A 27,457-nucleotide genomic window follows, 5' to 3' on the forward strand; every position below is an offset into this window, starting at 1 on the left:
ACATCCAATATAAGTTGGACAAATTCACAAAGTCAAACAAACATGAGGCTAATAAAGAAATTTATTCACACCAAATTTACACATGATCTTTGCCATTTATATCCACAGCAATATAGTAAAATGCCCTAGCCACTATTTCTCTTTTATTTCCAGTTATTATACTGTATTTCCATTTCTGACAGAGTACACATTCTTCTTTTTTTGACATTGTGGAACTTCCTATGGTTTATCCTCATTTTGCTGGCTGCTGCCATGGCCAACCTAAAAATGGACACAAATCCCAGGTTCAGCTCAGAACTATCAGTCCACTTCAGGTCAGCTAGAACAAGTTCTGTCAAAGAAAACTGACACCTTGCCCTGCCTCCATTAGAGTGAGCAGTGCACCAAACCCATGTCAGAGAAAAAGAACTTTAGTCTTTCAAGTAAATCAACATAAAATAAATAAAGGAATGAATAACCTTCTCTCCAAAACAGCCACCTCATTTCCACTTAGTTACAGTTCCCTAAATAAATGACAGCCTGAGGTTTTCCTTAACCCTCTCCCAATAAAAACAAATATTCCCCTCGCCCCCGATGTAGGGGGCTCATCTCTGAAAATCTATGGCAAGCCTTGCTAATATGTTAATAATGTTTCCAACAATAGCCTTGTTTTTCTTGTGTGTGTTTTTCCCCCTTTAAAACAATGAGATATTTTATTTGGTGAGCCAGTACCTCGTTGACTTTTTTAAAAACTATATGTTTTTTTTAATTGATTTCAGAGAGGAAGGGCGAGGGAAGGAAAGATAGAAACATCAATGGTGAAAGGGAATCATTGATTGGCTGTCTCCTACACACCCCCTACTGGGGATCAAGCCTGCAACCTGGCTCTGACAGGGAATGGAACCCTGACCTACTGGTTTATAGATTGATGCTCAACCATTGAGCCACACCTGCCGGACCTCATTGACTTTTTGCAAGTAAACGTGTGTGTGTGTGTGTGTGTGTGTGTGTATGTTTCTTTTATATCTTGACACTTATCATTTAGATGATGCTTTGGTGGGTGAGTTAGGGTTACAAAATATGTATAGACACTTGGATTTGTCATGTGTTGTGTTAAAATTATAAGGGCGATTTCATTCTATTATCCTAGGAAACCCTGTAAGTCACCTGAGAGAATATTCAGAAAACAACCACTTCTCAGTATACCCACAGCTGTCTTCCTGGTTCTTTTGTTAGCCTCTCTTGTCTGGCTTATTGCTAACACCTCCTGAATAGTGTCCCTGAGTTGTTTGTGATCCATAACAATCTACTTTCAACACAGCAGCCAATGTGATCATGTGAAAATGTAAATGGGATTAATGCCATTTCTTTGAGCTCAACATTTTCTCAATAATTCCTTACTCCATGGCAGTGACGTCCAAAAGCATTAAACTATTCCACACATCTTTACACATCTTCCACGCACAACCACCTCCTATTACCTCACTGCTTTCATCTCATACTTCTCAATTATCCCTCGCTAAGTTTCCCTTGTTTTTTGAAATCAGATTTCTAAGCAGGTCTGTGCCTATAGAATAAATAGACCCAGTTTGCGGAATGCTCTGCTCTCAGAGAGCTGCTGGGAGCTCCTTCAGGTCATTATTCAAATGTCACTATCTCAGTGAAGCCTTCCCGTGTCCCCACTCCAGCACCGCTTATCATCCTTCCTCTACACAGCAGTTGTCACTGTCTACATATCATATATTTTACCTATTTGTTTTATGTATTTCTTATATTCCCAACACTATAATATCAGCTCCAAGAAAACATATTTCTTTTTGTTTTGGGTGTTTTTTTGTCTCATGTCATATACATTTTTTAGGGGATACATTCATTTCCTTCATTGAGCATGTACATCCCTGTGTTAGAAGAGCATTTGTCAAGCTACTCACTGCCTTGATGTGTCAGTATCTTCATTTTTAATATAAGGGTGATAATTACATTTATTTCATTGAATGTTTCTGACAGTTAAAAAGAAGAAAATACACATTCAAGAGTTGTCACTATGCTGGGCACCTAGTAAGGGTTCCATAAATAACAACTATGATGATGATGATGATGATCATGATGATCATGAGTGATAATGGTTAGCTATGTGATTCAAGGAATAATTGGTTTGATTTGGTCTCTTAAAATACAAAAATCAAAACAAAAAGCTTACTGTTTAGTTTTTAAAGAGCTTAGACAACTAAAATTTAATTAGCAGAGAAGATTCATATTCTCAGAAGTCTATTAGTATTTTCCTGCCATCCTATGTTCACCAGGGAAGGCCATTTCATATCTACAATCTCCTTCTCTGTCTTCTTTACTTTATTATAATTCTCCTTACTTTATATACTATCAAAGCAAAAAAAATATCATCTTTTGAAACAAACGATTCCCTTTTCACCTGTTCCATTTTTCAAGCTGTGCAGTTCAAAACATACAGGCAAACATTTGATCTTCCCAAGGCTTTAATTCTCAGTGGTAATTGCAGCTTCTGGTATCTGTTACCAAATGATTTCACTTTTTAATATAACTTCTACGTACATGTTTTCCATTTGAACAATAATAAATTACCAGCCCTTCTACATTATTGGGATGTTACTTATATACTAGAGGCCGGGTGAACGACATTCTTGCACTGGGAGGGGAGGGTGCATCCCTCAGCCCAGTCTGTGCCCTTTCACAGTCTGGGACCCCTTGGGGGATGTCTGCCTGCGGGAAGCCGGCCTAAGCCAAGTGGACATCCCCCGAGGGGTTCTTAGTGCTGCAGCGGAGGCTGGAGAGGCTCCTGCCACTGCCACTATGCTCGCCAGCCATGAGCCCGGCTTCTGGCTGACCAGCGTTCCCACTGTGGGAGCACACTGACCACCAGGGGGCAGCTCCTGCATTGAGCGTCTGCCCCCTGGTGGTCAGGACGAGTCATAGTGACCAGTTGTTCTGCCGTTCGGTTGATTTGCATATTAGGGTTTTGTTAAATAGGATATCTACTTATTCCTGTTGTCACGTTCAATCACATGTTTTTACACTTTTGCTGCATTACCAACAACACCATTGTTAGAAAATTGAACAAAATTGTCCCAGCAATTTAGTGATATTATTATTATTTCATCAAGTTTAAGAATGCAAATATTAAAATGATTAAGTATTATAAATATTCTGCGATCAGCTTCATCTAAAGATCATAGTAATTTTGAGGTACATAAAGGCATTGTCTTAGAGTCCATATAACTTTTTCTGTTGAATGTTGCAAATTAAATTATCAATGTCAGATTTAAAAACTGATCTTAGTCTAGCTAGTGTTGCTTAGTGGTTGAGCATTGACCCATGTACCAAGAGGTCACTGGTTTGGTTCCTGGTGAGGGCATATGTCCAGGTTGTGGGCTAGATCACCAGTGGGGACTGTGCAGGAGGTGGCCAATCGATGTTTCTCTCTCATAGATGTTTCTATTTCTCTTTCCCTCTCTTTTCCTTGTTCTCTAAGAAAAACCAATAAAAAAATATTGTAAAAACTAATCTCAGAACCTGGAATATGTAAATGGCTTATGTTTTCAACAATTTTCTCAACAAAATTTGAACACACACCCAAAAATAAAAATTACCTTGCTTTCACCCCCCAAAATCAAGACTTTTAAAGGCAAAAAAAATTGTTTTGTTTTTAAAGAAAAAACAAACAAAAAACTTTAGTGAAATATTGATTCTATTTGTACTTTGAACATTAAATTGTACTTTGACCTTACCACAAAAAGATATGTGTAGATAAGCTCACTTTAAACGTGCTTGCTTTTTAAAAATAATTATTGAATTCAATGATTGAGTGGACTAATATGCACAGGTTAAATAATTTTTTTAAAAATATATTTTATTGATTTTTTACAGAGAGTAAGGGAGAGGGATACAGAGTTAGAAACATCGATGAGAGAGAAACACCAATCAGCTGCCTCCTGCACACTCTCCACTGGGGATGTGCCGGCAACCAAGGTACATGCCCTTGACCGGAATCGAACCTGGGACTCTTGAGTCGGCAGGTCGACGCCCTATCCACTGAGCCAAACCGGTTAGGGCGAGGTTAAATAATTTAATTAAATTTTACAGTGCATAGGCTTATAATCATATTAGAGTTACTTCTGTAGAAAAAGTTTTTAAGGAGTAATGAAAAGCCTAAATTATTGAAAAAATAATTAGTTGATACATTATTCCCTTTTAATAAAGGCATTAGGATAATCTAATTATTTACATAGAAATACCTCAAAAATTCAAAACACATTTTGCTTTTGGAAAGAGGATAATATTTAGTTTATAAATGTGTGCAAAAATCACCATTGTCTTATAGGCCATTTTCATGGGAAATGCAATGTCGCATTTCTTGCTGCATTTTATAAGTTGTTATCCAAATAAGTGTGTGGAAATTTTCAAAGTGTAGCTTGTGAGGTGTGGTGGTGGCAGCGGATCTGTTTTGTTACTTACAGAAGGAAGGAAGCTACAAGATAAAGCTCCAGAAGCCTGCAAAGTGAACTCAAATTCTCAGCCCAATTAAAACACAATCTAAGACCATTTTAGTCATATATTCCTGTCTAATTTTCTTTTTCTTTCTTTTCTTGGTTTGGCCATGATTTTCTCTTTGACTTTTAAAATAATTTATTTAAATTTTACAATTTTATTATATTTGAACACCTGGGGTGGGTGGGTAGGGGCTGGGAGGAGAGGGGGGAAGGGGGGAAAGTGGGAGATATCTATAATACTATAAACAATAAAAAATATGTTAAAAATAATCAATAAAAGCTACTTCAGATTTTTTTGTAGATGAGGATCTAAAAAGCAGAAAATGATTTAAAAATGAATAAATACATAAGGAAACAAGAGGTACATTTTTATAACAGGTATTAGGAAAAAATACTAATTTAAGCATAAATAGAAAACTACTTCTCCTAATAACTGCTACACAGATTTTTTTCCTCATAAAAGTCTCACTTAATATCACAGATAAAATCTGATTCAGAGGTATACTCTTTCCTTCATCATTTTAGAAATCTTAAAACATATTAAAACATGCTCAATGTTATTAATCAGAGAGATGTAAATCAAAATGACAATAATGTATCACCTCACACCTGTCAAAATGATTACCATCAATAAATCAACAAATGACAAGTGTTGACGAGGATGTGGAGAAAAAGGAACCTTAGTACATTGCTGGTGGGAATGCAGACTGGTGCAGCCACTATAGAAAACAGTATGAAATTTCCTCAAAAAATTAAAAATGGAACTGCCATTTGACCCAGTGATCCCACTTCTAGGAATATATCCTAAGAATCCCAAAACACCAACCAAAAAGAATATATGCACTCCTATGTTCATAGCAGCATTATTTACAATAGCTAAGATCTGGAAACTTCCGGAGTGCCCATCAGTAGATGAGTAGATAAAAAAGCTGTGGTACATTTACACCATGGAATACTATGCAGCAGTAAAAAAGAAGGATGTATTTCCCTTTGACACAGCAGGAAGGGACCTCGAGAGTATTATGCTAAGCGAAATAAGGAAACTAGATAAAGACATATCACATGATCTCACTTATATGTAGAATCTAATAAACACAATAAACTAATGCATAAAATAGAACCAGAGGCTGGGAAACATGGAATAGACTGACAAATCTCAGAAGAAAGGGGGGAAGGGCAGAAAGAGATTAACCAAAAAAATTATATGCATACTAGAGGCCCGGTGCATGAAATTCATGCACAGTGGGGGTGGGTGCCCTCAGCCCAGCCTGCACCCTCTCCAATCTGGAACCCCTCGGGGGATGTCTGACTGCCAGGTTATGCCCAACCCCACAGTCGGACGTCCTTCTCACAATCCTGGACCACTGGATCCTAACTGCTCACCTGCCTGCCTGATCACCCCTAATTGCCCCCCTGATGGCCTGGTCACCCCCAACTGCCTGCCGGCCTGGTTGCTCCTCACTGCCCCCCCTGCCGGCCTGGTTGCTCCTCACTGCCCCCCCCTGCCGGCCTGGTTGCCCCTCACTGCCCGCCTCTGCTGGCCTGATTGCCCCTCACTGCCCCCCCCTACTGGCCTGGTCACCCCTCACTGCCCCCCCTGCCGGCCTGGTCGCCCCACACAGCCTGTTTAGTCATTCATTCAGTTGTTTTGGTTATGATGGTCGCTTAGGCTTTTATATAGAGAGATATGGCTTGCCCATAGACACACACAATGGGGTGCTGAAGGATTGGGGAGGGTGGGAACCAGGTGGAAGGGGACTCTGGGGGGTAAAGGAAGACATCTGTAATACTCTCAACAATAAAGATGAAAAAAAAAAACCCACTTTTGTGGACTAAACAATGTAATTGGTGATTTACCTGGAGGTTTGTGTGGAATCCTACACATTTGGTATATTCTAAAGATGCAGAGAGCATCAGGGGACATATTCTGACAATTTCCTGGTGAACTAGATTTGGGGACTATATCTGTTCCAATTGTTAAATTGTACTTAGAATTGTCAAAGTCTCCAAGGCAGACAGAAAAAAAAAATCCTTCTCATGATCCCCATCTCTTGGTGTTAATGCCTTTATGTAATTCCTACTCTTGAGTGTCCACAGGACCTGTGGCCTGCTTACATGGAATGATTGTGCAAAGGTGATGGGCTTTAGACAGTTACATATATATGATATATAAAAGTGCTGCACCTGTTTCTACTGCTGGCTTTAAGAAAATGAGTTGCCTTGAATCCTACAGCCACAAGGAATGGAATACTTCTTACTTATCTCTATCATATTGCTTCTGAGCTGTAGGGTAATTACAATGCACGACTTAATCATTATTCAAAGATAAGCAGACCCATATATTTATCACTTAGTGGTGGGAGAACAAGAGTCAATTTAATTAGGCTTTATCAGGAAATAACACTCAGCAACTATATTGCATATTTAATGTTAGAAGCTACCTTTGTGTTGGATATGAATGGAATGCACATTAAGGAAAGGTTTAATGGGCTTTTATCGAAAACCTTCTGCAGGATGGTTAGAACAGTAATTGCACACCATTATTTCCTGAGGAATGTGTTTTTTTGTACCATAGTTCTAGAAGAGAATCTAATATAATTCAATACAAATATATCCTCACTAGCATGGGACTGTTTGGTGGATGAGTAAGAAAAAGATTTGGCAAATACCTAAGGTGTTATTTGTTTACTGAGAAGAATTACTGACCATCATGCCACAGAGTGAAGCAAACTGTTTGAACCATTCAGACTGTTTATAGGCCTGGTATAGACTCGAGTTCCTACATTTTCTCCATTGTAATTAGTTTTCTTTTATATACTCAAATGAAATTATGCTATGAATTTCGTCTCACTTATAGATAAATATAGAAGTAGTCCCCCTAATGCATTAAAAATCATCCGGAGTATTTTATCTATTTTCCAAATCCTCTAACCACTTACATATTATTTTGAAATCACTTATAAGAAATCACTTATACGTATATGAGAGTACAGGGATCTAAGTAGAAAGTCTTCCCTCTCAAGACAAACCCATAATTTTCACATTACAAACATTCTGGGAATGTGTTTAAACACATGTATATGCAAATATATTTAGGTAATTTATTATTTTGAACTATGACCCACTTATTTTTCCTGTATTGAATAGGCATGAATTCTAGCACTAATTAAAGAAAATACTTAGCTTAGTGATCTGGCAATTTAGACTCTTTTAAAAAGCTACTTTAAGACTGAGTTATTTATTTTTCTCATAGTCAGGCTTCTTAGTATTGTTTCCCTTTTGGTTTTTGCCAAGTCAGTATGGCCAGTAAGCATACTGAGTACTCAGGTAGTCCAGGAGTGAATTTCTTCCAAGAGAGCCTCAAAATTAATTTTTTCTGAAAGAAAATTGAAAATAAACCTGATAATAAAGCTAAAATATCTGCTCTGTTTATAAATTTTTCCACTAGCTATCAATGAAACTAGAGTTTTATGGTAAGACGGAATGGAGTGTGGCATATTTCCTAATCTAACTAACCTATCTGTGCCCCTTGTTCCAGATATTGATTAGGGTGGTCAATTCACTTCAGTTTGATTCAATTTCCATTGACATTCTAAATGATCTGTATGATTTTGGAGACAGCAAGTTATATACCACTGATTGGCTATGTTTCTTTCCTCTTTCCATAGATGTGGGATATTAACTATAAATTAAAATTGTAAGAAAGCAACTCTGATTTGTATCTCGCCAAAGGGATGAAAAAATATGGGGATTATCTATTAGAATATCGGTGGTCCACATGTGGTCCACATTGATGGGTCCTAATGCTGAACCCCTAGGTTGAAGGAAGGGGTCAGTGTATAAACATTTTCTTTCTTTTTATTGGTATGCAAATAATTATTGGAGAACAACATTTTGTTGCATGCATTTAAAATTATAAAAATGATTTAACCAGTGAAATTTTTAAATATATATTTTTACTGATTTTAGAAAGGAAGGTATAGGAAGAAAGAGATAAAAACATCTATATGAGAGTCATTGATCGGCTACCTCCTGCAGGCCCCCCTGGAAACCTAGCCTGCAACCCAGGCATGTGCCCTGACGGGGAATCAAACCGCGACTTCCTGGTTCATAGGTTGATGCTCAACCACTGGGCAACACCAGCCAGGCTAATCAGAGAATCTTTAATTATTAAATGCCAAATCATGAAAAATCTATAAAGTTATTTTGGATGGCTCTCGCTTATATGCCAACACTAGAAATTGCTTTTTTAATATTCTATCTTGGATTAAAGCTGAATAACAGCTAATATCTTGAAACGTGTTCCTGATACAAAATCACCCCTTGAGTAGCAAGAGGTCCAGTGTCAATATTTTTAAACCTTTGCTTTTTCAGAGTTTACATTTTATCACCTTTTAAAAAAAAATCAATTCAATGCTCTTGAATGTAACAAGACAAGCAAAGAGAGGAAATAAACATTTAAACAACACTTTCCTTTGGGGATGATTCAGGTGATTTGTAGTTCTTGACTGCAATGGTTGAGAAAAGAGAGATATTTTTGTGGAAGTCTAATGAGATATAAAAAGGTCTGAAATTAGTTGGTGCTGTTGGTAAATTGTTGTCTTTGTTCTTTACAGGAAAGAGGAATGACATAAAATGATGTCCTTACCTGCCAGGAGTGAACTATTGCATTCAGGTACAGCATCTATATTAATCTTCGCAGTTAGAATATATTTTTTATTTTTTGCTCCTCATCTTTCTTGTGTATTCAATTTTATTCATACTTTCCTATAACATTTTTAAGCCCCCAAAATTCTTTTTCTGAGGGATGTGAGCTATAAATAAAGTTTAATAAAAATATATTGGTTCCAATAAAATGAAAACTGTGGAGTTCATTTATCTCTGGTGTATATTGGAAGAGTGAACTTTTTAATGTACATATCTGACCCCACCATCCTTTTATAATCTTTAAAAGTTGTCTTCATAGAAATCCAACTATTTTTCTAGGGGTTATAAAATGAATGGGCCCCTACTAACCTGTCTAATTATTTCCCAAATTAATCCACTTCTCACATTGCATGGTTTAGTCTTTCAGAATTACTTAAATTTGTGAAACATAATATTGTTTCCAAACTCCATGAATCTACACATGCTGCTTCCTTTAGGTTCCCTCCTTCTATTATCTATGTAATTTCTTCAAATTTATGAAAACATAATTATAATATATCCTTACTACAAAACAAGATCTTTCTTTAACCCAACTCCAATCCCACATTAGATTTGAACTGGATCACTTGTTTTCAGGGTACACTCATAGTATCCTGTGCAGTTATGTTTCAAACACTTAGAATGCCGCAATTTCATTAGCATTGGTGGACCACATTGCTAATAAGTTTGGAGCTCCTTTCTTTTATATGGTATACTCCAGGGATACCATATAATTTATAACATAATAGGCACACAAAATTACCTAAACAAATGATTATTCATGTGAAGTTGATAGGTTTCTGTAGATATTTCAATCCTGCAGTTAAATTCAAACTGGAAATGAATACCCAGAAACTTCATGTCAAAAGGAATAGCAGGATACAAAATAAATATTCAGATTTCAGTTGCATTTCTATATACCAATAATGAACTATCAAAAAGGAAGACTAATAAAACAATCTAATTTACAAATGCATCAAAAAATAAAATAAAATACCTGGGAATCAATTTCATCAAGAATATAAAATACCTGCACTAGAAAAAGTATAAAGACACTAAAAAAAAAAAAGAAATTGAAAAGGTACAAATAAGTGGATGCATATGCCATCTTCATGGATAAGAATAATTAACACCATTAAAATATACATACTACCCAAAGCAACCTATAGATTCAATGCAATTCCTATAAAGATGCCAATTGCATATTTTACAGAAATAGAACAAATATTCCAAAAATTTATATAGAACCACAAAAGACCTGAAATAGCTACAGCAGTCTTGAGAAAGAAAACCAAAGTTGGAGGAATCAGATTACCTGATATCAAAATATATTACAAGGCTACAGTAATCAAAACAGCCTGGTACTAGTATAAAACAGACATATAGATCAATGGAACAGAATAGAGACCCCAGAAATAAATCCCCTCCTTTAAGGTCAATTAATATTTGACAAGGGAAGCAAGAACATTCAATGGGGTAAAGACAGTTTATTGAATAAATGGTGTCAAGAAAATTGAACAGATAGGTGCAAAAAATGAAACTAAACCACTTTTTTACACTTTACACAAGAATAAAACCAAATGGGTTAAAAACTAAAATATTAGACTAGAAACAGTAAAAACCCTAGAAGAAAACACAGCCAGTAAAATCTCAGACATTTCTGATAGCAATGTTTTTTCTGATATATCTCCTAGGGCAAAGAAAACAAAATTAAAAATAAACAAATGAGACTACATCAAGCTGAAAAGGTTTTGCACGGCAAAGAAAACCGTCAACAAATGGAAAGATAACACACTGAATGGAATAATATATTCACTGATACATATGATAAGGGGTTAATATAAAAATTTATAAAGAACTTATAAAACTCAACTCCAAGCAAACAAACACTCCAATTAAAAGATGGGAAAAAATTGAAGAGACATACAGATAGCAAACTTTATGAAAAGATGCTTAATGTTACTGTCTCAGAGAAATGCAAATTAAAACCCCAAGGCAATATCACCTCACACCTGTCAGAATGGCTATCATCAATAGATCCATAACAAGTGTTGGCAAGAATGTGGAGAAAAGGGAACCCTTATGCACTATTGGTGGGAATGCGGATTGGTGCAGCCACTGTGGGTAGCAATATGGAGTTCTCAAAAATTAAAATGGGCCCAGCGGTGTGGCTCAGTGGTTGAGCATCGACCTAGGAACCATGAGGTCACAATTCGATTTCCAGTCAGGGCCCACACCAGGGTTTCAGTCTCAGACTCTGGGGGGAGGGGGGACATGCAAGAGGCAGCCAATCAATGCTTCTCTCTGATCATTGATGATTTTATCTCTCCCTCTCCCTCTCTGAAATCAGTAAATTTTTTTAAAAGACAAAAAATAAATAAAATGGAATTGCCTTATCATCCACCAATTCCACTTCTAGGAATATATCCCAAGAAATCAGAAACACTAATTTGAAAGACTATATGCACCCCTATGTTTACTGCAGCATTATTTACAATAATTAAGATTTGAAAGCAGGCCAAGTCCATTAGTAGATGAGTGGATAAGACAGCTGTGGTACATTTACACAATGGAATACTACTAGGCCATAAAAAATAAGGAAGTCATACCCTTTGCAACAGCATAAATAGACCTAGAGCAGCGGTTCTCAACCTGTGGGTCACGACCCCTTTGGGGATCAAATGACCCTTTCACAGGGGTCACCCAAGACCATCATAAAACACATATTTAATTACATATTGTTTTTGTGTTTATCCCTATGCTTTAATTATGTTCAATTTGTAACAATGAAATTGGGTTCACCACAACATGAGGAACTGTATTAAAGGGTCGCGGCATTAGGAAGGTTGAGAACCACTGACCTAGAGAGTAGTATGCTAAGTGAAACAATCCAGTCAGAGAAAGACAAATACCATATGATTTCATTTATATGTGGAACCTAATGAACAAAATAAGCTAACAAAATAGAAACAGACTCATAGACAAAGAACACAGACAGAGAGCTTCCAGAGGGAGGGGGAGTGGGGCTGGGTGATAAAGGTGAATGAACTAAGAAAAAAACAACCACTCATAAACACAGACAACAGTAGGGTGATTGCCAGAGGGAAAGGGGGTTTGGGGAGTTAAGAGAGGGTAAAAGGAAGATAAATGATAATGAAAGGATACTTGACTTGGGACAGTGAAAACACAATACAATATACAGATGAGGTATTAAAAAACTGTACCCCTGAAATCTATGTAATTTTATTAATCAATGTCACTCCAATAAATTTAATTAAAAGCTAAATAAATACATTTAAAAACACAACAAAGGACAATAGGTGGTACAGTGTACACATGGCACAAAGTAAGAGGTCCACCTATATACAGGGCATTCATGTTTGACAATTTGGAAAGTATTAGGAGGGTACTGGAGAAAGCAATCAATAAAATATATAACCAGTTACTTAAAACTACCTTACCTTACTGGATCAGAATAGACTATTGGCATGAATACTGGTCATTCAAAGTTTGTGTTCCATTTCAACTGTACCCAACATCTTGATTCTTCCCAAAGCAATTTTGTCCCTCCAACTTGGTCATCAATAATTATGGATGGATTGAATGAAAAAGAAGAGAGAGAGAGAGAGAGAGAGAGAGAGAGAGAGAGAGAGAGAGAAACCACTCATGGACATGGACAATAGTGTGGTGATTGTGGGTGGGGGCAGGGGTAGAGGTGGAAGAGGGTATAGAGGGGATAAATAGTCATGGAAAAAAAAATAATCACTTTTACATTAATAAATCAAAAGATTATGGTTTATCCTTTTACTTTCTGTAAGAAACTGTGTAATCCTATCATGGTATCAATCCAAATTTACCAAATATCTTCCACTCAATCTCTTCTTAAAGTTGAATATCAACTCTGTAAGGCTGCTAGAATGAAAAGGGACTGGCTTTAAATATAAACCTTATGTTAGTAAACTATGGTTGGATCAGAGTTCATTCAAATGTCCAAATCTACATATTTTAAGTAAAGTTGTAAATAATGTAAAATATGAATCTAAGAATGCAATATAATTTCATACTATTAATTTTGTATATAGGGAAAGTGAGAGCCAGTGAAGTAAAGCCTATAGATGGTTACAAAAATATGAGTCTCTATCATAATTATTATGTGCACAATTTTTCCTATAATGCATGCTTTATAAAACTGAGAAGTCCCTCTACAGTAAAAAGGAAAGGGAGATAAAAATTGATGATAAGAAATCATTTTAGAGCGTCAGCCTGAGGACTCAAGGGTCCCAGGTTCGATTCCAGTCAAGGGCATGTACCTTGGTTGCAGGCACATCCCCAGTAGGGAGTGTGCAGGAGGCAGCTGATCAATGCTTCTCTTTCATCGATGTTTCTAACTCTCTATCCCTCTCCCTTCCTCTCTGCAAAAAAGCAATAAAAGATGTTTTTAAAAAAGAAATCATTTATTTAGGAATCTATCATAATAAAAGCATAATATGCTAATTAGACTGGACGTCCTTCCAGATGAAGCCCGGGTCCCAGGTGCCGGAGGGAAGCCGGTGCCGGCAGCTGTAGGAAGGAAGGGCTACTCTTGCATGGATTTCCTGCATTGGGCCTCTAGTCTTTAATAAAAAAGAAGTCATAAAACTCATTAGACATCTCAAGTCATTTTCATAACAATGGGATACTAGGTAGAAGACATGCTACCATCTTTTACTTACAAAAATAAACCTGCATCTAAGTGACATTTTCAGATTTACCCTTCTCATTCAGTCAGCCACTGAAACAAACGTGATCAAAATGCCAACTCCCAAAGGGCCCATCCAATGTGTCTGCATTCAGTTCATTGATCATTTGGCTAAAATACAATGAAATTTATTGCTAAAAGTAACTTCAGGTCATAAACTTTCATATATTTTAATAGTCTAAGTGGCACAGTAATGTTTTTCTGCCAACAAATAATGATACCAGTTTAAGGCTGATTTACTGAAACCTAAACCCACCGTTGATATAGTTTTAAGACCCAAGGGTGGGGTGGCTAACCAAAAAAAAAAGTGGATTTGACATACAAGGTTAAGATATAACAATCTATTTCTTGAATCACTGTTTTTTGGATGTTATTATCAATCTATTTCTTAAAACACTGTTTTGTTTGCCTCTTTTCTCCATGAAGAACTGTAAAATGAAACCTGGTCAGACATTTGTTCACAATGACAAAAATAGATTCCTAAGAGAATAATTAATGTCTTACTAAATACTAGAGGCCCTATGCATGAAATTCGTGAAATAGTAGGCCTTCCTTCCCCTGGATGTGGCACCGGCTTCCCTCTGGCATCTGGGACCCGGGCAGCCCCAGCTTCATCCGGAAGTTCGTCCGGAAGGGCATCTGGCCTAATTAGCATATTATGCTTTTATTATTATAAATGTTTCTTCACAAGCTAGAATGTAATTTTTTAAAATGCCTGCTCTTATTTTTAAACCTACATAAAATTATACTTAGATTTTGCGAGGAAATGTTTTATTGAAATTAAACTTTCTTTGTATAAAAGGGAATAAGTAAGAAATGTTGCAAGGTAGTCAGAATAACGACCCTCAAAGGAATTTGTTTCTAGAACCAATGGATATGTTACCTTACTTGTCAAAAGGGACTGGCATATGTGATTAGATCAAGAATCTTGAGATGGAGGTATTATTTGGATTATAGCACCAGTGGAAGAGAGAAAGGTGTGAGTCACAAAGACAGAGATTCAACTTTGCTGGCTTTGATGATGGAGGGAGGGAACAATGAGCTAAAGAATGTGGATGGCCTCTTGGAGAGATCAATGCAATGAATTCTCTTCTAAAGCCTCCAGAAAAAAACAAACAAACAAAAAAAAAAATACAAAAGAACCACAGTTGTGTTGACATTGATGTTAGCCAAGTGAGACCTATATTGGGCTTCTATCTACAGATTGTAAGGTAATAAATTTGTATTATTTATGCTGCTAATTTGTGATAATAGTGATAGAAAATGAATGCAGTTATGCTAACCTTTCTTCTCAAAGTGGCAGATTAATGCTGTAAGTACTTATTCCTACTGCTCCTTAAAACACTGAAATAATAGAGAATTTTAAAGACTTAGCAGAGCAAAGAGTTCAGGAAAGAAGACAGTAGCAAAATAAAACTTGAAAGTCTGTTTTAAAGGCATATTTAGAGAACAAAAAAGTTATTTAAAAATAAAACTGTTATAGAAGAAATGAAAGTCTTGGAAGAGAAACGAAATCAAATAAATGGACATAAACTAAAAGTCATAAAACTTAAAATTAAGAACGTCTTCAAGAATGTAGAGGAAAAGTACATAACAATAACAAAAGAGAAAATGCAAGAACATTAGAAAATCATTCCAAGAGTTTCAACAGCCAAATAATGAAAATTCTAGAATGACAGAATAGAGAAAAATAGAGGAAAATAAATTTGAAAAAATTAAGAAAACTGTCCAGACTGAAAAGGCAGAGAAAAATGGACTAAACTTGACTCACACTTAGGCAGAACATCTTGCAAATTAAGAACAGAGGGGAAGATTATAATATTCTGAAAGCTTTAAATTGAAAAGGAATTAAAATTCAGAGTAGCACCAGACATCTCAGTAGCAACATTAGGTTAAAAAAAAAAAAAAAAAGAAAAAGAAAAGAAACAATGTCACTGAAATGTTGAAGAAAAGTGATTTCTACACCAGATGAAACTATTAATATTAATTAGGAAGTACAGATTGATTATTTTAAAAATCAAAGTCTCAAAAAGTTCACTATCATATTTTTTATGAGAAGTTCCTGAAAAATGTGTTTAGTGAAAACAAAGAAGTAAACCAAGAAAAGATGAAAATACATGCCTCATAAGACAGGGTTTCTACACCAAGAATGCCATAAATGGAATTCCCCAGCATGATGATAAAGGGAGATCCCAACACAATGGGAAAATGATCAAAACATATGGGCTCAGTCAGAGAAAGATAAATATCACATGATCTCACTCATTTGTGGAATATAATGAACAGCGTAAACTGATGAACAAAAACAGATCCAGAGACAGAGAAGCATCGATCAGACCTCTAAACCTCAGAGGAAAGGTAGGGGGCTGTGGGGGTAAGGGAGAGAGATCAACCAAAGGACTTGTATGCATGCATATAGGCCTAACCAATGAACAGAGATATCAGGGGGTGTGAGGGCATGAGGGGGGGGGGGGTTGGGGGTATTGGGGGGAATAAGGATACATATGTAATACCTTAATCAATAAAGAAAAAACAACAACATATGGGCTCAATTGTTATAGCACTTAAAGAAAACACTGATAGTTAATCTAATTAAAGCAAGCTATAACAACATTGGAAATTTAGGGTAGGATGGGTGTGGTGGAGGTGTAGTGGGTAACAAGAGTTAAACAAAACAAAACCAAATTGGATTTTCATCTACTTCAGCTAAAAGCAAATAGATAATGTTCCCAAATGGAAAATCAAGAAGCAATTTAAGAATGGTTAAGGGATTTGCATGTAAATAACAGAACCACCCAAGAGGGCAGGGACTTCTCATGTTTGTAGATTTAATTTAATTAAAAACAGACTAAATGGACTGATTACCTGAGAATTCGTTTTTTTTTCATTGTAAAATCTCCACCATATAGTTGTTGAGAAGATTCAGATAATGTGGACAGATCACCATGCAAATGATTGACATGCGGAGCTGGGAAAGGATAAGCAGGGGTTACGGATGAGATTCTTAGTGAGCAGTGGGAAGGTAATGGGCCCTACCTCATTTGCTGTCCACAGTACTCACTGATCACACATAGCCCAAATATTCTGAGACAGCCAAGATTTCAAGACTTTTCAGGTAAAAAAATCAGAATTTGAAAAAAGAAAAAAAAACTCTACTAAATGATGAGATCCATCCTCTTTGAACTCCTCTAGGCCAGAAGCTGTAAGAACTTGGCTTTTTGAATTAATTCTGAGAGGTACCAGGGAGTTGGGCATATTACAGAACTGGCCTGATCCAAAGTTAGGAATACTGTATACTTTTTCTATGAAACTCTTTCAAAAAAAGCAACCGAACACTTTTTAAAAAGGTGACCTCTTATTTAAAGAAAACAAGGATTTGTCTGTTGTACTTACTGTGGCTTTTGAAACACTCTGGCTCAGCAAAGGAGAAGATGTCCATGAAGACACCTCCAAGAAATGCAGATCTCAAATAATGTGCATGAAGTTCAGGTTTCATATTGCTGAAGTGTCTCACCAAGACGGAGCCAAAATAAAAATTAACCTCAAGGATGGAATTGTGACGGATTAAATTAGTACTTTTTAGGAATTAAGAGTCTTCTGATAATCACATTGAATCAAGAAATATGAGTAATTAACTGTTGGGGGTGGAAAAATAATGCACACACTTTAAATATTAAACCCAATCATGATTTGAAAGTTAAATATAGTTTTCATAAAACTGAAGTTGCAGTATTGAATACATGAGTTTATATTTTTGTAACCCAAATGACCTTTATCATTTAAATAATTATAAGTTGCATGCCAGACAATGAAATTAGTTTGATGGTAATTGAATATTTATGTAATGCAAGCACAACTACCGAAGTAGAGCTCACAGATGTGCTGTGCATCCAAGGTGAACTCTCTTCATGGTATGGAATGATAGAAAACTTCATAATACAGTGTGTAAGACACCTTCCCCATAATCACACTCTTCCTCCCACAGAAATAATCAAGGTTCCATCTTGTCTAGACAAAGTGGCTCTTGAATAATCAGACAGCTAAATGCTTTTTTTTTTTATAGTATTTAAAGCCATATATGAATGTATTTAGAACAGCATAAGAATTTTTTCAGAAATAATTAATGATATATCCTTATTTTTCATTTGGTAAGTATTTACAAAAGCCTATTTACCTATTGCTGAAAAGGATGAATAATATTTAAAATGAAGATGAGCATTATCAAAATAATTGTATTTCTTTTATTTACATCATTTTGATAAATAGAATGAAATATTTTATCATGACAGGAGCTACATACACCATAAAAATCCCATAAAAAGGGATTAGTTTGCAGTTGTTAAATAATTATTCAGTTCAATGAGCACATTATATTTTGGTGGGCTGAAAGCTTCGTTGGCTTAAGTTGACTTTTACTCTCTTTGATTTGAGCTCCTACAAGTTCCTGAAATGGAAACGCCACAGGTTTATTTTTTATTCAGTCAATAAAATGCATAACATTTCACTGCTGAGAAAACATGTCATGTGCAGAATGAACAAATGTTACACAAAATCACTTTGATAAGAAGTCACCTCTTCTAAAATAATTATTTCACCCAGTCACTTTTCCATATATGAAACTGCAATGATTTTGTGTGGAATGATCAGTGTCAAAAAAATCCACAAAGGGAGAATAAAAGCAATTCTTTATTTTTATCCAAATATATTAGACTTTATAATTTAGTTAGTTTCAACAAAAACGTAGAGTCACCATATAATATATCATTCAAACCAAGACACTCTAAGAGTGAAAGGGAGTGCTGTTAATAATTACACAGGTACAACAGGACAAGCTGGCACTCTTGAATGGAAACTGGGACTTATGAGCAACTTAGCAATAGGGGTTAAGCTGCAATTACATGCAGAAATCATATCTTTCCCATACATAGGTGGTAAAAATAAAGAAATAGCATTCACTAAGAAATATTAATTTTGGCAAGAGGGGTTGTTTTCTCATCATCCAAGTCTCTGTGTAAGTATCACTCCCTCCCTAAACCAGTAACCTACTCTAAAATGATTATTATTTCACCCAGTCACTTTTTCATTTTACCTTGTTTTCCTTTCCTTAAGTAATATGTTACTATCTGAAATCATCTCATTTGTTTCTTGTCTGTCTCACAGTGCCCCTCCCCATCCTCCTACTGATATGCATTGTTCAAATGGGCAGTGACCTCCTCTGACTTAGTCATACCCCAATCCCCCAGGAGCGAGAAATGCCTGGGACATAAAAAAACAAAGCATGCAAAAAAAAAAAAAAAAGTTAACTGAATTAATGAAAATCTTTGGAGAGTTTATTTTGGGGCCCATATTCTACTTGGTATCAAAGACAAAATAGCTCTCCAAATTAAATTATGGCTCTATTTAGTTTTAAGTGTTTGGGCTAAATGATCTATGCAGTTTCTTCCACTGGTAATAAATATACTACCCCCTCCCACACCCCGCCCCCCCCCCCCCCAACTCCTCTTTCTGCTGCTATTTCACTTCTTATATCCAGCAAAAAGGAAAGTTCAGAGATTAAGGGGTAGGGCAACCAGCTTTATTCACAGTGGATGGATGCTCAAGGTTGATCATTTTGCCAGTAACAATTCCCTGGTATATGTTTGCACCTACAGAATTTGGTTGATACAGAGGTAGCCAGAAGGTATTCTTGTAGTCAGTGATTGAATTGTTGATGTGTTAATTTTCCAATAAGGGAATTATCACAAGATTGCTAAAAACAGGAAATGATGAGTGCCCAAACCAGCCATTAAGGATTTGCATGTTAATAAGGACAAATAGATTAATTATGAGCAGACTTGCACTGAAATGTTCAAAAAGTTTTATAGGAAAATCCATTATACTCTGATAAGGAGCACTTATAAATTTTCACTAAAATATCTGCATTCCAAATCTTTATTTTGTAGGTGTTCTGCCAAGCAATAGTTTTGATTCTGTAATGAATTATAAATATAAAACCTTAAGGTTAAAAAATAGTACTGCTAAAATTATTTTGGTAGGCCAGGGATCCAATATACCAATGAAATCAGTGTTTAACCAACCAAACAATAACACCAAAAAAGAAATAAAAAAATGGATGGGTAAAATACTTTCAATTCATCAAATTTTAAATTCTCTCAAGTATATACAAAACATTCGTCACAAACTGAGTGACAGGTGTTGGGTAGGATAGATTCCCCAGGTGAGGAAACAAAGTCTGTCCTATTACAACAAATGCCATCAACAAAAGAAAGGCATAAGAAAAGAGAATCGGAGGGAACACTCTGTAAACTGTATCAATGTCTATCTGCTGTGCTGTACACCTGAAACTAACACACACAAAAAATTGTTGAATGGAAACTGTAATAAAAAAATAAAATTAGCCCAAATTGCGTGGCTCAGTGGTTGAGCGTTGACTTAGAAACCAGGAGGTCATGGTTTTGATTCCCGGTGAGGGCATATACCCGGGTTGTGTGCTAGATCCCCAGTGTGGGGCATGTAGAAGGCAGCTGATCAATGATTCTCTCTCATCATTGATGTTTCTACCTCTCTCTCCCTTTCCCTTTCTCTCTGAAATCAATAAAAATGTCTTTAAAATTTTTAAATTAAAAGAAATCTCTGGAAATAAAAGAAGACACTCAATTAGACATATATATTTAAAACATAAATATTTATCATTTCTTTCAGTGTATTGTTGTGTCTCCACAAGGAAAAATTATTGGTTTTTGAAATGACAGAAGTTTCAGAAACAAAGTGAAAATTGACTCAGTTTGAAACAGGGACCATTAATTATGTAATTTCACACATTCTCTGCATTCAGTACAACTTGGCTACTGACTATCACAATGATTCAACATTTGTTCAGAGCTCACAGTTGTGTTAAATCATATACAAAACAGGTGTCCAGATTTTAATTAGTCCAGGAGAGGACCGATTCTCAAATTAATTTATCTTTATTTCCCCCCAGTACTAGCAAGTTTTAAAAATTGTAAAAAATCTTCAACATGTTGATATACTCTAAAATTTACAAGTTAAATATATAATGGTTATATTTTGGCAGGGCCATAAATAGCACAGACTTGTGTGACTCCCTCATATAAAGTACAATTGAAAACCTTTCAGGACCTTAAACAGCAGAAAACATTAAATTAGATTTTTAAAAATGACAAATAACTTAAGGCTAAAATATTTGGTATTAATAATTAATGCCAGTAGCCTTCCTAGCCTAATAAAGTAAACATGCACAAGAACTACAACTCTGAACAAAACATCACAAATTTTATCAGATATATATGTATGTATGCATGTGTGTGTTCAGATATATATATATATATGTATATATGTGTATATACATATACATACATATATATAGTTTTATCGCCCTGAAACATATCTATTCATCTTCGGCTTAATTTACATATTAGAAATGTCATGGAGAATAACACCCCTTTAAATATATATATATATATATTTCCAGAATATACAATATAAATATACCATATATAAATCATGCCATAAAACTAAATGCAAAATTTGCACATTATTGCATGCATGATGTGATAATACATGCCCGTTAGTAGGAATTTCCTTATGATGCCCTCCCTTCACAACATTTGCTTTCTGCACAGTAGTAGTACATGGAAATAAGGCTTCTCAAATAAGCATATCTGACTGGGGAGGAAATGTACCTTTCAGATTCCTTAGAGAGGATTCCCTCATCAGCCAAATATTAGATTATTACTAAATCCAACAGTAAATAATGCCTAAGAGGGTGTTTGTTATGTGAATCGATCAGAGTTCATTTTCCTTAATTTGGCTGGGAGATTTCCCTCCATCCTGGCTCCTCCCCCAGCCATCCTTTGAAGCTTTGGTGGCAAGTCAGCCACTGACTGGCTCATGGGATCAGACAACATCTTGGTGGCTTTAGATACCAGTTTTTCTTCTGAGTTGCCAGGAACGGAGCTTATTCGTTGAAGTTTCATAGGCAAATCTCCCAAGCTGTAGGCTTTTTCTGAGGTTGTAGAACTCATCCTCAAGAGTTTCCTGGGAAAGTCTTCTCTTCCCGTCATTTTCTGCAGCTTAGATGGAAGTTTTGTACTAATGTCATCTAGGCCATCTAAGCAATCCACAGAATTATGTCTTTCTTTGCTGTTAGTTATGGCTGGTGCTATTAAGGGGGACGACATAAGAAGCATTTCTTCCTGTTCTTTCACACTGTAAGGTGTGGTGGGGACTTCAAATGTTGCATGGAACTGGGAGTAATCAACTTTAAAGAACCCTTCTTCTAAGGAAATTACAGGAAAAAAACGATGACCCCAAAGAACTTCATCTTCAGTGTATGATGTTCGAGCTTGACAAGTCATCCCTGCAAGCAAAAAAATAAAAAAGTCCTTGATAAAACTTATGCATAGTGGAAGCACTAAGGAATTTATCTTGGTTTCTTATTTAAGCTTTGGAGTGTCTGAGTAGAATAAGTAACAGAATATGTTAAAAGTTTTCATAAAGGTTAGTAGCTTAGAGGCATATACTTTCTTCCAATGAAAAACATGGGGCACTTTCATGTTTAAAGGGTAATGCACTAATAGCATACTTAATTGTTTATCCATGGACCAAAATAAAAGGGCATTGAATAGCAACAATAGCAACATATTTATCTCTATAAGGAGAAATTACATAATAATTTTCCATCATTCAAGAAACAGTGTGATTAATGAAACAAACTTGCCTTTGAATCCAAACATCACCATCGTGTAAACTTATGAAAGATATTTAACTGAGCATCACTTCCCTATTCTGTTGAACAAAACATGGAAAATAACACCAGTGCCACAGGACAGCTTTGAGGTTGAAATATAATAAATAACATGTACAGAAATGTAAAATATGTTGTATAATGTCTACACACAGTTTGTTCTTATAAATGACAGCAAAAAATAACTAACCCAAATATTTCCTAAATAAATAAAAGTTGGAAATATGTCTTTGCTAGATAATGGGAAGTCATTGTGGTGGCTCCATTCCTTTAAGGCCAGGTAAAGTTTTGGTCAAGTTAGAAATCTACATGCTAAAATCAGTAATCTGGGCCATGTGATGTTTCAAGTTCTATTCCTGCTATAAGAATCTCTGAAACCGATGCTGGATATCAAATGCCAAATTTTGCTATTTATTTATTATATCACTTGGACATTTACCTCATGCTAGTTTGTTTTACTCAAGTGTGTTCTCTTCATAAACATATATTTAAGACTAGAGGCCTGGTGCATAAAGGTTGATAGCTTAGAGGCATATCCTGGCCTGCGGGATCGGGCCTAAACTGGCTCTTCAACATTCCCCAAGGGGTCCCAGGTTGCAAAAGAATGCAGGCAAGGCCGAGGGACCCCACCGATGCACCATCGGGGCTGAGGAGGGATGCGAGAGCTTGGCCTGGTGGGGAGGGAATGCGGGAGGGCTCCAGGACATGTCCAGCCTGCCTGGTTCAGTTCCGATTGGCTGGACCCAAGCAGCAAGCTAACCTACCAGTCAGAGTGTCTGCCCTCTGGTGGTCAGTGCACATCATAGCGAGCAGTTGAGGGTCCTTAGCATATCATTAGCATATTTCTCTTTGATTGGTTGAACGGACGACTGGACAACCGGACACTTAACATATTAGGCTTTTATTATATAGGATGAGTTACTATTAAATCAGTCAACTTGTAAATATTCATTGTGTGAAGACTGGAAGTCCATGAATAAATTAATAACATATCAAATTTCAGTCTTATATTAGTCAAAAGACACAATTTCTCTAAGTTGCAAAATTTACTACTTCCCTCTACCTTTATTCTCAGACTTCTATTAGAAGCTATTACAATGTAAAATGATAGATGAATCTTTAAAAAAATGCATCTCTTCAATAATTAAGTGTAAACAATGATAGTATTTTGTCTTTCATTTCTATTCTCCCTTTGTCATTTTATAAATAATTTCTATTGTGTTTAAGCCTGGAATTTAACTGAGCATCACTTAAATGTAAAATATGCACTTAGAATAAAGTGCATAATTGAAAAGCCATATTAAAGATAAGTCCTTCATTGATTCTTTCCAAATATCTCACCTTATATTATTATCAGTTATATATCACCAAAGAATAAATTGTTGCCACTTATAATACTGTCTTTTTCCAGAAAGTTTTAAAAGAAACTTATATAGAAAATAAATACTTGTCATATCTCAGGCATTATTAGCTTCTCTCTCTACATTATTTCTAATCTTCAATATTATCCTGATATGAAAATATTCTTACATCCATTTTTAAAATGAAAAATATGTTATTCAAAGAGTTTAGATATCTTGACCTTTCTTGGGAGCAAATCCAAATCTAGGAAGCTGTAGAAAAAAAAGGTGTCAGTATTATTCTAATTTCTGGGGTTGTTGTTGCTGTTTTTATTTTGCCATGATATATCTGTATATTTGTTAAGAAACCAATTTTAAGGAATCTATCAATTTAACTGTGATGCTAAAAATCTGATAGTGACCAAGTATCAGTCTTAATAATCAACATTATATCAGGAATAGCCCCCAGAAATCTATACATATAAAAGTCTAAGTGACCGTTTGGCCGTCCGACCGGATAGTAGCTATATGTACAATGACCACCAGAGGGTAGACAATCAACACAGGAGCTGCTGTGCTGCGGTAACTTGGCAGCTGTGGTTCTCTGGTGACACCCGGAACCAGAGAGGAGGGAGCTCAATTCTGGGGTGCATCACCCGAGAACCACCCTCTCGCAATCTGGGACCCTTCAGGGGATGTCGGAGAGCCAGTTTTGGCCCAATCCCCACAGGTTAGGCCTGGGGACCCCACTAGTGCACAAATCAGTGCTCGGGGCCTCTAGTATTTATATATGAAGATAACAATATTAGTTTTAAAAGTTTATATCATGGATTTGTTCAGTTATTTCTACCAATAGAGAAAACACTGGAACAAAATTTAAATTCAAAAGTGTATGAATTTGACTACCAATTCCACTACTAAATAACTTGTGAAAATTACCTAGAGCTCTCTGAACCTTGGTTTTCTCTTTTACAAAGTAGAGATAACAATACCTTCCTTTATAATGCTGTTGAGAATTTGAGATAAGTGAAGAGTACAGAACAAAGCCTAGTATTTAGGCAATGCTCAGAAAATTACGACTGCTGTGCTTATCCTTCTGTAGTGATCACTTGCAACTCCCGTTCTTCCTGTAAATTAGTTATATTGAATTAACATAAGGAAAAATTCTGACATATTAGTCATTTGTCCCATATGAGAAATACAGAAAATTAAATTTAAAAATCACTAGATATCAGATAGCAAATCTCTTTTTTAAAATGGTCAATTAAATATCCAAAAATTTTTAAAATATAGAAAAAATGCATTACTTATGTTTGCAACATTTAGAGTTTCTCAATATTTTCCACCTGTTATCTCTGATAACATAATAGCAGAGTGGACTGTTATTATGGACAACTGTGGACTCGATGTATTGCAAAGGCCTGCAGCAAGCTGAGTGACTAAATCCATTATCATACTTTGGTAATTATCCCAAGAATATTTGCCAGCACTTTAACCTTTGTTTGTTCTTCTGCTGTTTCTTTTACACTTTTATTAGATATAGGTACACAAACATCAGACATTTCCATTTTAAAAACATCATAGTTTTTATACATGGTTTCACTTCAAAATACTCATATGCAATCAACCTCTGGATAACGATATGAAAGCATTAAAAGTTGGATAACAGGAAATGTCTATGATGGTCACTCTGTGGTTTAAACAATGTGCTAACATAGCATGCAATTGAGAGACTACTTTGTTTTACAAGTTATTCCAAAAATGGTGCTAAAATAATACAAATTCCAATTGAAAAGATTTAAAGTATAACTATGTTTTCTAAGAACATGTATGTATCATAGTGTTCTTCCTTCTAGAATGTGTTATTTTCTATTTCTTACTCTAACCCAAATTATTTTAAAATAATTCATACTTGGATCCATAATTGAAAATGTCACTGGAATCAAAATTAATGCAGAAAAATAGCATTATTCAAAGGGTACGATATGATGCATCACTTAACTGGCAATGCAACTGTTTGCATGTTTTAACCAGATTCCAGATTTGAACAAATGTGATGAAAATCAACACAAGCTCATCTCTGTGGAAACTGGCAAAGCAACAGATGTTGCTTCTGGAAATAGCTGGGACTTTTGAATCCTTAGATGAAAAACATTTTTTTTGGGGGGGGGGGGTGGGGATTTATTCTGTAAACTGATTCATGGATAAAACCTCTATATATTATTGTTTTATCTAATTCATTCCAGTGTCAATATGTCAATCTAAAAGGACAGAAGCAATGTAGGCTAACGCCTTTATTTTTTTACTTTTTCCTTTCCTGATTCTGCCTTTCCACCATGCTATTACAACCATCTATTGAACTGAATCGAATGTTCATTCAAATAAGAAGCCTGAACGCTTTTTAAGTGAACATGGCAAAGTGAGTTGTTATTTGACAAGTCCTTAATTCACCTTTCAGAATTCTTCTAACTCAATATATCCTGGTCAGGGGTGGTACATATGTTGCTGACATGAGGTGAGTAGGAGATTGTTAAATACAATATAACCAGGCCAAGGGGGATGGCTAACTGCTGAGACACAGAAACTATCAAACAATCAATAGCTTCTGCACAGTGGAGGCTTTATCGTAACCTTACTATAGAAGGTGGGAAGTGAGAGAGAGATTGGGAGTGGGGAGAAGGGGGAGCCTAGGGTGGAGGTGGGGGGAGAGAGAGGATTCTCCTATAATGGTATCAGTTTCATTGTGTATGCTGTAAATAAAAGGAGAAAAAAAGCAAATCCTCAATTAAGTCATGTAATAATAATAATAATTGTTAATATTCCTTTAGGGCTCACTACATGCAAGTGTCTTTCTTGAATCCTCAGAACTACTCTGTAAATTAAGGGCTGATTTCATTAGTTTCACATGGACGTTGTGATGATTAAATGAATATGTATAAATTGCATGCACAATAAGTATTGGCCATCTTTTCCCAGAAGATGTCCTTAAATACAGGTTATACTACTATTCTACAAATGTCATTAATACATATACTCACATCTACACACACACACACACACACACACACACACACAACTTCAAAATTCAGCCAAATCATATTTTGTTTTTATTCCTTAAATCTATCATTTTTGCCTATTTTTCTTCAACAGGGCAATTGATGAATAGCTTAGCATGCACAGTATGAGTTATATTTACAAAGTAATTTTCTAGACCGCTCTCTGGTTTGCTCTGAAGATTATTGAACAAGGTCTGTAGCTGTTTCTTCCCTAAAGTGCTTCCAAAATTTCACCCATCCCCCAAGACACAATAACTATAATGTTTACTTGGCATTCTCGGCATGATCTCTACTATCTTGCACTGAACTGAACCCAAATTTAAAGAATAAACTTTTTAAGGAAGCAAATGATACTTAAAAGAAATCTT

At 35.7% G+C, this 27,457-nt stretch overlaps 1 protein-coding gene across 4 annotated transcripts in view; it reads right to left on the reverse strand.

The window, feature by feature from the left end:
• KCNJ3 (potassium inwardly rectifying channel subfamily J member 3) overlaps positions 1–27,457 on the reverse strand; it is a 214,437-nt gene that overhangs the window by 48,887 nt on the left and 138,093 nt on the right. For 2 of the 4 annotated variants that reach the window (XM_070422966.1, XM_070422965.1), the window contains one exon: positions 19,429–22,306. The exons of 1 other annotated variant lie outside the window; for it this stretch is intronic. In XM_070422966.1, coding sequence (XP_070279067.1) covers positions 21,720–22,306 — 587 coding nt within the window. In that variant the 3' untranslated portion in view covers positions 19,429–21,719. Of the gene's footprint in view, positions 1–19,428; positions 22,307–27,457 lie in introns of those variants that run through there. One more of the 4 variants, XM_070422969.1, reaches the window with a different exon arrangement.

This window comes from Myotis yumanensis, unplaced genomic scaffold (genome assembly GCF_028538775.1).
Source record: "Myotis yumanensis isolate MYYU_CA2020_CCGP unplaced genomic scaffold, mMyoYum1.0.hap1 SCAF_8, whole genome shotgun sequence".
Classification (NCBI taxonomy): Eukaryota; Metazoa; Chordata; class Mammalia; order Chiroptera; family Vespertilionidae; genus Myotis; species Myotis yumanensis.